Source organism: Cyclopterus lumpus, chromosome 9 (assembly GCF_009769545.1).
Source record: "Cyclopterus lumpus isolate fCycLum1 chromosome 9, fCycLum1.pri, whole genome shotgun sequence".
NCBI classification, from domain to species: domain Eukaryota; kingdom Metazoa; phylum Chordata; class Actinopteri; order Perciformes; family Cyclopteridae; genus Cyclopterus; species Cyclopterus lumpus.
In genome coordinates, this window is record NC_046974.1 from 1102501 (window position 1) to 1114734 (window position 12234).

Genomic DNA, 12234 nt, shown 5'->3' on the forward strand with positions numbered 1-12234 from the left:
CATTGTCGACCACCAGCAGCAGCTCCACGTAGTGAGTCTGATGGAGAACAGCTCGCTTGATCTGCAACACACAAGTCATATTCATATATATATATATATATATATATATATATATATATATATATATATACACATATACATATACATATACATACATACATACATACATACATACATACATACTACTATAATGTGTGTGCGTGTGTGAACACACCCTGCTGTGGCCTCTGTGGTGGATTTCCTCTGGTTTGTACTGAGCGTGCTCCGTGGCGTTGTCGTCATGGCCGTGCCTGTCACCGTGCGGTGTGCCACACCCCCGAGGCTCTGATGTCACGTCTTGAAGGCGGTACACCAGGTGCTGGTCGGGGGCGGAGTCTGATGGCTCGATGCCGTAGCTGTCGTCAGCAAGATGCAACACTCCTCTGAAATAAAAGAGACGCAAAAGACGATCATTGTACTTTATTTACACAGTGAGACATCACGTCCACAGAATACAAGGTGGAGGTCTCCATCTTGGTTTTTAGACGTCTCCATCTTGGATTTGATTTTAGACGTCTCCATCTTGGATTTTAGACGTCTCCATCTTGGATTTTAGACGTCCCCATCTTGGATTTTAGACGTCTTAGACATCACCATCTTGGTTTGTGGCCTTCTCCATCTTGGTTTTTAGACGTCTCCATCTTGGTTTTTAGACGTCTCCATCTTGGTTTTTAGACGTCTCCATCTTGGTTTTTAGACGTCTCCATCTTGGTTTGTGGACGTCTCCATCTTGGATTTTAGACGTCTCCATCTTGGTTTTTAGACGTCTCCATCTTGGTTTGTGGCCTTCTCCATCTTGGATTTTAGACGTCTTAGACGTCTCCATCTTGGATTTTAGATGTCTCCATCTTGGTTTGTGGCCTTCTCCATCTTGGTTTTTAGACGTCTCCATCTTGGTTTTTAGACGTCTCCATCTTGGTTTGTGGACGTCTCCATCTTGGTTTTTAGACATCACCATCTTGGTTTGTGGCCATCTCCATCTTGGTTTTTAGACGTCTCCATCTTGGTTTTTAGACATCACCATCTTGGTTTTTAGACGTCTCCATCTTGGTTCGTGGACGTCTCCATCTTGGTTTTTAGACATCACCATCTTGGTTTTTAGACGTCTCCATCTTGGTTTTTAGACGTCTCCATCTTGGTTTGTGGCCATCTCCATCTTGGTTTTTAGACGTCTCCATCTTGGTTTGTGGCCATCTCCATCTTGGTTTTTAGACGTCTCCATCTTAGTTTTTAGATGTCTCCATCTTGGTTTTTAGACGTCTCCATCTTGGTTTTTAGACATCACCATCTTGGTTTTTAGAAGTCCCCATCTTGGTTTTTAGACGTCTCCATCTTGGTTTTTAGACATCACCATCTTGGTTTGTGGACTTCTCCATCTTGGTTTGTGGACGTCTCCATCTTGGTTTTTAGACATCACCATCTTGGTTTTTAGACGTCCCCATCTTGGATTTTAGACGTCCCCATCTTGGATTTTAGACATCACCATCTTGGTTTTTAGACATCACCATCTTGGATTTTAGACGTCTCCATCTTGGTTTTTATACATCACCATCTTGGTTTTTAGACATCACCATCTTGGTTTGTGGCCATCTCCATCTTGGTTTTTAGACGTCTCCATCTTGGTTTGTGGACGTCTCCATCTTGGTTGTTAGACATCACCATCTTGGATTTTAGACATCACCATCTTGGTTTTTAGACGTCTCCATCTTGGTTTTTAGACATCACCATCTTGGTTTGTGGCCATCTCCATCTTGGTTTTTAGACGTCTCCATCTTGGTTTGTGGACGTCTCCATCTTGGTTGTTAGACATCACCATCTTGGATTTTAGACATCACCATCTTGGTTTTTAGACGTCTCCATCTTGGTTTTTAGACATCACCATCTTGGTTTGTGGCCATCTCCATCTTGGTTTTTAGACGTCTCCATCTTGGTTTGTGGACGTCTCCATCTTGGTTGTTAGACATCACCATCTTGGTTTTTAGACGTCTCCATCTTGGTTTGTGGACGTCTTCATCCTGGTTTTTAGACGTCTCCATCTTGGTTTTTAGACATCACCATCTTGGTTTGTGGACGTCTCCATCTTGGTTTTTAGACATCACCATCTTGGTTTGTGGACGTCTCCATCTTGGTTTTTAGACATCTCCATCTTGGTTTGTGGACGTCTCCATCTTGGTTTTTAGACGTCTCCATCTTGGTTTTTAGACGTCTCCATCTTGGTTTTTAGACGTCTCCATCTTGGTTTGTGGCCATCTCCATCTTGGTTTTTAGACGTCTCCATCTTGGTTTGTGGACGTCTCCATCTTGGTTGTTAGACATCACCATCTTGGATTTTAGACGTCTCCATCTTGGTTGTTAGACATCACCATCTTGGTTGTTAGACATCACCATCTTGGATTTTAGACATCACCATCTTGGTTTTTAGACGTCTCCATCTTGGTTTTTAGACGTCTCCATCTTGGTTTGTGGCCATCTCCATCTTGGTTTTTAGACGTCTCCATCTTGGTTTGTGGACGTGTCCATCTTGGTTTTTAGACATCACCATCTTGATTTTTAGACGTCTTCATCCTGGTTTTTAGACATCACCATCTTGGTTTTTAGACGTCTCCATCTTGGTTTGTGGACGTCTCCATCTTGGTTTTTAGACGTCTCCATCTTGGTTTTTAGACGTCTCCATCTTGGTTTGTGGACGTCTCCATCTTGGTTGTTAGACATCACCATCTTGGATTTTAGACGTCTCCATCTTGGTTGTTAGACATCACCATCTTGGATTTTAGACATCACCATCTTGGTTTGTGGACGTCTCCATCTTGGTTTTTAGACATCACCATCTTGGTTTTTAGACGTCTCCATCTTGGTTTTTAGACGTCTCCATCTTGGTTTTTAGACGTCTCCATCTTGGTTGTTAGACATCACCATCTTGGATTTTAGACATCACCATCTTGGTTTGTGGACGTCTCCATCTTGGTTTTTAGACATCACCATCTTGGTTTTTAGACGTCTCCATCTTGGTTTGTGGCCATCTCCATCTTGGTTTTTAGACGTCTCCATCTTGGTTTTTAGACATCACCATCTTGGTTTTTAGACGTCTCCATCTTGGTTTGTGGACGTCTCCATCTTGGTTGTTAGACATCACCATCTTGGATTTTAGACATCACCATCTTGGTTGTTAGACATCACCATCTTGGATTTTAGACATCACCATCTTGGTTTTTAGACGTCTCCATCTTGGTTTTTAGACGTCTCCATCTTGGTTTGTGGCCATCTCCATCTTGGTTTTTAGACATCACCATCTTGGTTTTTAGACGTCTCCATCTTGGTTTGTGGACGTGTCCATCTTGGTTTTTAGACATCACCATCTTGGTTTTTAGACGTCTTCATCCTGGTTTTTAGACATCACCATCTTGGTTTTTAGACGTCTCCATCTTGGATTTTAGACGTCTCAGTGTGTGTGTGTGTGTGTCTTTGAGTGTGTGTGTTTTACCTGAGGCCGTTGCAGATGCTCATAGCAGCAGCAGAACCCTCCATGTCCTGAACGAAGCCCTGATAGTGACAGTGGTCCTGCAGCACAACAACACACAGAGACGTCAGTGCAGACTGCAGCAGCTCAGACACACACACACACACACACACACACACACACACACACACACACACACACACACACACACACACACACACACACACACACACACACACACACACACACACACACACACACACACACACACACACACACACACACACCTCTTTCTGGTAAATGACGATGTCGTCGTGGGTTTAGTTTCAGAAGTTTGGGGACATTTTGGTTTCTTTCAGACATTTATATTATAGGTCATAATAATTATTATATTATAGGTCATAATTATTAGTTTTATTATATTATAGGTCATTATTATTATTATTATTATTATAGGTCATGATTATTAGTTTGTTTAACAAGAGTAGAACAACACAGAAGTCGTCATGACGACTGATCTGTTTGGTTAAACGTTTAAATGAGAGTTGGTTGAAGAAGTTCCAACAAGAAAATATGAAAAAGCTTTACATTTCGTGCGTGTTTTATTTTGAAAGTTCCACCTTGTGGGAAAGGTCATGTTACCATCTAAAGGCTTTTAGTTTGAAAAACAGTTCTGGGAGGTCGTGGAGCTGTGAAATGAGCTGCTGTGTGTTGAGACTCCCTGGTGTTCACCTTTAGTCCACAGGGGGCGCCAGAACCAACACTACACCAGAGCCCCTCGTAGGAAATATAATTATATATAATGCATGCGTGTCTGTGTGTGTGTGTGTGTGTCTGTGTGTGTGTGTGTGTGTCTGTGTGTGTGTGTGTGTGTCTGTGTGTGTGTGTGTCTGTGTGTGTCTGTGTCTGTGTGTGTGTTTATACATGAGGTATTAGTGATATACATGTGTGTGTGTCTGTGTGTGTCTGTGTGTGTGTGTGTCTGTGTGTGTGTGTGTGTGTGTCTGTGTGTGTGTGTGTCTGTGTGTGTGTGTGTCTGTGTGTGTGTGTGTGTCTGTGTGTGTGTGTGTGTGTGTGTGTCTGTGTCTGTGTCTGTGTGTGTCTGTGTGTGTGTTTGTGTGTGTGTGTGTCTGTGTGTGTGTCTGTGTGTGTGTGTCTGTGTGTGTGTCTGTGTGTGTCTGTGTGTGTGTCTGTGTGTGTGTGTGTCTGTGTGTGTGTGTGTGTCTGTGTCTGTGTGTGTCTGTGTGTGTGTCTGTGTGTGTGTCTGTGTGTGTGTGTCTGTGTGTGTGTGTCTGTGTGTGTCTGTGTGTGTGTGTCTGTGTGTGTGTGTCTGTGTGTGTGTGTCTGTGTGTGTGTGTGTGTCTGTGTGTGTCTGTGTGTGTGTGTCTGTGTGTGTGTCTGTGTGTGTCTGTGTGTGTGTGTCTGTGTGTGTGTCTGTGTGTGTGTGTCTGTGTGTGTGTGTCTGTGTGTGTGTCTGTGTGTGTCTGTGTGTGTGTGTGTCTGTGTGTGTGTCTGTGTGTGTGTGTGTGTCTGTGTGTGTCTGTCTGTCTGTGTGTGTCTGTGTGTGTGTGTGTGTGTCTGTGTGTGTGTGTCTGTGTGTGTGTGTCTGTGTGTGTGTGTCTGTGTGTGTGTCTGTGTGTGTCTGTGTGTGTGTGTGTCTGTGTGTGTGTCTGTGTGTGTGTGTGTGTCTGTGTGTGTCTGTCTGTCTGTGTGTGTCTGTGTGTGTGTGTGTGTGTCTGTGTGTGTCTGTCTGTCTGTGTGTGTGTGTGTCTGTGTGTGTGTCTGTGTGTGTGTGTGTGTCTGTGTGTGTGTGTCTGTGTGTGTGTGTCTGTGTGTGTGTGTCTGTGTGTGTGTGTCTGTGTGTGTGTGTGTCTGTGTGTGTCTGTCTGTCTGTGTGTGTGTGTCTGTGTGTGTGTGTCTGTGTGTGTGTGTCTGTGTCTGTGTGTGTCTGTGTGTGTGTGTCTGTGTGTGTCTGTGTGTGTGTGTCTGTGTGTGTGTGTCTGTGTCTGTGTGTGTCTGTGTGTGTGTCTGTGTGTGTCTGTGTGTGTGTCTGTGTTACCTGTACAGGTGGTCTGGATGTCTTGAGTGATCCGTTCTGACTGTAGGAGAACACAGTGAAGTCTGCAGGAAGCAGCAGTCTGAAAACAACAACAACAACAACAACAACAACATGTCACTTTGGCATAATTTCCTGTCCATCTAGATTGGATCGTGGAGGTTGTCAACGAGCCATCCGAGAAATAACCAGAGGAAGCATTTTTTAGTATAAAAGCCCAAATAAAAAAAGGTAAAGATGTCAACAACAACAATAATCTAAAGTCACCGGTTGGCTTTTAGAAATGAACAAATCTGTGACATTCTAGTTCCAGTTAATTAAAATGATTTACTTTCTGACATGGAGCCGGCCAAAGGAAGTAGAAATATATCTATCTATCTATCTATATATATATATATATATATATATATATATATATATATATATATAGATAGATAGATATTTATTATTGTGACGCTTCAGACGTCAACAGACGAGCTTCTCAAACAGGAAACGGAGCTCCTCCTCATCTCAAAGTCACTTGAACACAATTTAAGGACGAAGTCAGCAGTTTGTATTCTCGTGTGCTGACAGCAGCACTCTGATTGGCCAATCGGCAGAGTGTGGTATGATGTCATCAGACCAGAGATTAGATTCATTAGAGGACAAACAACATGTTTTGTCTTTTAGAAAGCGTTGGTAAAGTGTTATATCGTAATGTTTTGATTTAATTAATTTACCATAAAGCACGAGCGTCATAAACACACTTTGTGGGACAAAGGACATCAGATTAAAGAATCCAGAACCACGAGGAGCTGATCAGGGGTCAGTGTGTAGTAACACGAGTACATCAGTGTACTAGTACACTAGTACATCAGTGCACTAGTACATCAGTGCACTAGTACATCAGTGTACTAGTACACTAGTGCATCAGTGTACTAGTACACTAGTACATCAGTGTACTAGTACACTAGTACACTGATGTACTAGTACACTAGTACATCAGTGTACTAGTACACTAGTACATCAGTGTACTAGTACACGAGTACATCAGTGTACTAGTACACAAGTACATCAGTGTACTAGTACATCAGTGCACTAGTGTACTAGTACATCAGTGTACTAGTACACGAGTACATCAGTGTACTAGTACACGAGTACATCAGTGTACTAGTACACGAGTACATCAGTGTACTAGTACACAAGTACATCAGTGTACTAGTACATCAGTGCACTAGTACACTAGTGCATCAGTGTACTAGTACACTAGTACATCAGCGTACTAGTACACGAGTACATCAGCGTACTAGTACACTAGTACATCAGTGCACTAGTACACTAGTGCATCAGTGTACTAGTACACTAGTACATCAGTGTACTAGTACACAAGTACATCAGTGTACTAGTACACTAGTGCATCAGTGCACTAGTACACTAGTGCATCAGTGTACTAGTACACTAGTACATCAGTGTACTAGTACATGAGTACATCAGTACACTAGTACATCAGTGTACTAGTACATCAGTGCACTAGTACATCTGTGTACTAGTACATCTGTGTACTAGTACATCAGTGCACTAGTACATCAGTGCACTAGTACATCAGTGTACTAGTACATCTGTGCACTAGTACATCAGTGCACTAGTACATCCGTGTACTAGTACATCAGTGCACTAGTACATCAGTGCACTAGTACATCAGTGCACTAGTACATCAGTGCACTAGTACATCAGTGCACTAGTACATCAGTGCACTAGTACATCAGTGTACTAGTACATCAGTGTACTAGTACATCAGTGTACTAGTACATCAGTGCACTAGTACATCAGTGTACTAGTACATCCGTGTACTAGTACATCAGTGCACTAGTACATCAGTGCACTAGTACATCAGTGCACTAGTACATCAGTGCACTAGTACATCAGTGCACTAGTACATCAGTGCACTAGTACATCAGTGTACTAGTACATCAGTGTACTAGTACATCAGTGTACTAGTACATCAGTGCACTAGTACATCAGTGCACTAGTACATCAGTGTACTAGTACATCAGTGCACTAGTACATCAGTGTACTAGTACATCAGTGTACTAGTACATCAGTGCACTAGTACATCAGTGTACTAGTACATCAGTGTACTAGTACATCAGTGCACTAGTACATCAGTGCACTAGTACATCAGTGTACTAGTACATCAGTGTACTAGTACATCAGTGCACTAGTACATCAGTGTACTAGTACATCAGTGTACTAGTACATCAGTGCACTAGTACATCAGTGTACTAGTACATCAGTGTACTAGTACATCTGTGTACTAGTACATCCGTGTACTAGTACACTAGTACATCAGTGTACTAGTACACAGACAGTATCATAACATCACTACTTACTCATTTCTCTCCAAGTGAACAATGTGGTCGTTTCCTTCCAGGCTGATGACATAAGAGACCTGAAGACACAGAGACACGTTGGTTTGATGCTGCAGCAAACTCCAAAGTCACCTGAGCCTGACTCACCTGGCAGACACCTGTGTGTGTGTGTGTGTGTGTGTGTGTGTGTGTGTGTGTGTGTGTGTGTTTGAGGTGAATCAGGACAGGAAGTCAGCGGTGGGCTACACCTCCCAGCTGCCAACAGCAGCTCCTCTGAGCTCTGAACACAGCGGGGGGTCAAAGGTCACATCTGCTCTGCCGGGCGAGGGAGGACTGATCCAACAGTCACCATGACAACAGACATTACTCAGCCTCATCATTTATGAGCTCCTTTAACCTCAATATCTTTTTGTGGAATATTTGTTGTTGTATTTACATTTATTAAATATTTTATGGGTCTGTTTTTTTAAGTTTGTTTAGATGCAAAATACATTTTATTTTACACACGCACACAGACACACACTCACACAGAGACACACACTCACACACACACACACAGAGACACACACTCACACAGAGACACACAGACACACACAAGCACACACACACACACAGAGACACACACTCACACAAGCACACACACACACAGAGACACACACACACACACACACACAAGCACACAGACACACACTCACACAAGCACATACACACACAGAGACACACACTCACACAGAGACACACACAAGCACACAGAGACACACACTCACACAAGCACATACACACACAGAGACACACACTCACACAGAGACACACACAAGCACACAGAGACACACACTCACACAAGCACACAGAGACACACACACTCACACAGAGACACACACAAGCACACACAGAGACACAGAGACACACACAGAGACACACAGACACACACAGAGACACACAGACACACACAGAGACACAGAGACACACACACAGAGACACACACAGACACTCACACACACACAGAGAGACACAGACACACACAGAGACACACACAGACACTCACACACACACAGAGAGACACAGACACACACAGACACTCACACACAGACACAGAGAGACACACACAGACAAACACACACACACACACACACAGAGACACACACAGACACTCACACACACACAGAGAGACACAGACACACACAGAGACACACACAGACACTCACACACACACACAGAGACACACATACACACAGAGACACACACAAGCACACAGAGACACACACTCACACAAGCACACACACACACAGAGACACACACACTCACACAGAGACACACACAAGCACACACAGACACACAGAGACACACAGACACACACAGAGACACACACAAGCACACACAGACACACACAGAGACACACAGACACACACAGAGACACACACACTCACACAAAGACACACACACTCACACACAGACACACACAGAGACACACACACTCACACAGAGACACACACAGACACTCACACACAGACACACACACTCACACAGAGACACACACAGACAAACACACACACACACACAGAGAGACACACACACACTCACACAGAGACACACACAGACAAACACACACACACACACAGAGAGACACACACACACTCACACAGAGACACACACAGACAAACACACACACACACACAGAGAGACACACACACACTCACACAGAGACACACACAGACAAACACACACACACACACAGAGAGACACACACACACTCACACAGAGACACACACAGACAAACACACACATACACACAGCTGACTCATCAGGAACCATTGTGCTGCTGCTCTAGTGGGGAACTCTTTCAGCAGCGCACAAAACCACATGCTGTAAAGGACAGGATGTTGTACTGAACGTTTCTATTGGAGAGGAAGATGTGTACAGTAATAAGTTATGATTTATATATTAATGTACGCCTGCTTCGTTATCATTATGGGATGCAGGGCCACAGATTTCCTGTGTTTCACAGTGTTTTGGTTAACGTGGAGAGATAACGAGCTGCCGACTCAGCGGACAGGAAGTGGATCTGACTGAGCCGAGGTGACGCAGACAGGAAGCTGATTCTCTGCTGAGTGTGTTTCCTAGAGGTCAGAGAGGTCACTCAGAAACCACGGCTTCGACATTACAGGAGCTCAGTACCTGATTGGGGGGTCTGCCGTCCGCGTCCCGCCTCAGCCGGCCTCCTATTGGCCGAGGGACAGTCAGCTGATAGGAAGAGAGGTGTTCTGTCTGCTGGGAGTCTGCAGGAGGAAACGCACAACGTGAGTAAAGTGTGAGAAGTTTGTCTCCATCTGTTCACAACAGACTCCATGTTAGTAACCCTGTGTGTGTGTGGTAATATGTAACCATGGCAACAGCTGCAGTATTTGGTTTAACATTCTGTCTGTTTGGGTTCATCGATGTCTTCACACTGTCGGTCCGTGAGCTAGCTTAGCATAAAGGCTGTTAGCATGGCTCTGAAACTGGACTATTTGTTCTGTATCCATCAGCCTGCTGCCTTCAGGTGCAGCCGTAACTATGGTTACCTTCTCTGAACGGATCAACATACAGAAGAAATCGACTGTTTGTTCCATTGTTTCAAATCATGTCCTTTGACATATGAATGGATGTTAAACTCATATTCGAATTAATGCTTTTTAGGGAAGTATTTAAATTAAACTGATGAGGATGTGATAAGAAAGAGGCGGGACATCGGCAGTCTTTGACCTCTTTGACCTCTTTGACCTCACCGTAGGCTCATCTTAACGTGAGTCCTGTAACGTGGACCAGGACATAAGAAGGATGACAGGTCTGACAGACAGGAGGTGAGACAGCTCTGACAGACAGACGGGAGGTGAGACAGCTCTGACAGAGAGACGGGAGGTGAGACAGGTCTGACAGAGAGATGGGAGGTGAGACAGGTCTGACAGAGAGATGGGAGGTGAGACAGGTCTGACAGAAAGGAGGTGAGACAGGTCCGACAGAGAGACGGGAGGTGAGACAGGTCTGACAGAAAGGAGGTGAGACAGGTCCGACAGAGAGACGGGAGGTGAGACAGGTCTGACAGAGAGATGGGAGGTGAGACAGGTCTGACAGAAAGGAGGTGAGACAGGTCCGACAGAGAGACGGGAGGTGAGACAGGTCCGACAGAGAGACGGGAGGTGAGACAGGTCTGACAGAAAGGAGGTGAGACAGGTCCGACAGAGAGACGGGAGGTGAGACAGGTCTGACAGAGAGATGGGAGGTGAGACAGGTCTGACAGAAAGGAGGTGAGACAGGTCCGACAGAGAGACGGGAGGTGAGACAGGTCCGACAGAGAGACGGGAGGTGAGACAGGTCTGACAGACAGACGGGAGGTGAAACAGGAAACGTTTCTGAGCTCAAAGTGAAAATTTCATGTTCAGTTGGGAAAAAAAACAGTGAGTCATCGTTTGGGGAACAGAGAGGACACACACACACACACACACACACACACACACACACACACACACACACACACACACACACACACACACACACACACACACACACGTTGTTCTTTAGGAACGTGCTGTTCTCTTTCCTAAAGAGTAGTACTAGGAGTATCTCTCCTGTAAGTAGTACATTAAAGGTACTATAGAGTAGTACTACAGAGAAGTACTTGTAGGACAGTATAATACAGAGTGTATCGTAAACAGCGTCAGCAAAGATGAAGATCAGTACCGACCATCACCCTCCTCATCCTCACCTGTGCAGAGTGAGTTTCCGGTCAGCAGCAGCAGACAGCAGACCTCCAGCAGTCTGCCTCCCATCTTCTTCTTCTTCTTCTTCTTCTCTTTAAATGTCCTCCCAGCCTGTCCTCGCGCGGCTGTGCTTCCCTCTCTCGTTCACCAAAGTAAATAAACAATAAACTAGTTGTTGTGGTGATAATAAAGTCAATAAACTAGTTGTTGTGGTGATAATAAAGTCAATAAAGAATAGTTTCTACCGCCCCCCACCCTCGCGCCTCATGAACACCCCGGAGAGCTTTTCTTCCTCGGCCGAGCCATTCCTGTCCCGGCGGCCAGTGCGGCTCTCCGTGCCCGTTGACCGGGAGTCGGATCCAAAATGTCTCCCGGATGTTCCGGTGGCTTCGTGAGAGGTAGAACCCCGAGAAGGAGCCTGCGCGGTCCCGGTCCCGGTCGAGTGCGTCCTCGCCGAGGGAAGCAGATATATGTCTCCTCCTAAGCTCGGGCAGGGATCTAAAACAAGCCACCGGAAACATGTACTACTTCCGGTGGCGCCCTTCAGAATAATAGTCACGATTGTTTACAAAACTCGAGTTAACTGACACTCTTAAT

At 44.8% G+C, this 12234-nt stretch overlaps 1 protein-coding gene across 2 annotated transcripts in view; it reads right to left on the bottom strand.

Moving 5' to 3' along the window:
* The window catches only part of adam9 (ADAM metallopeptidase domain 9), a 25440-nt gene extending 13281 nt beyond the window's left edge, over positions 1 to 12159 (bottom strand). For both annotated transcript variants that reach the window (XM_034541023.1, XM_034541022.1), the window contains exons 1-7: positions 11643 to 12159; positions 10076 to 10176; positions 7922 to 7980; positions 5556 to 5634; positions 3521 to 3597; positions 215 to 422; positions 1 to 61 (exon numbers count right to left, since the gene is read on the bottom strand). The exon at positions 1 to 61 is cut by the window's left edge and continues 5 nt beyond it. In XM_034541023.1, coding sequence (XP_034396914.1) covers positions 1 to 61; positions 215 to 422; positions 3521 to 3597; positions 5556 to 5634; positions 7922 to 7980; positions 10076 to 10176; positions 11643 to 11706 — 649 coding nt within the window. In that variant the 5' untranslated portion in view covers positions 11707 to 12159. The remainder of the gene's footprint in view (positions 62 to 214; positions 423 to 3520; positions 3598 to 5555; positions 5635 to 7921; positions 7981 to 10075; positions 10177 to 11642) is intronic.
* Positions 12160 to 12234: the final 75 nt, after the last annotated feature.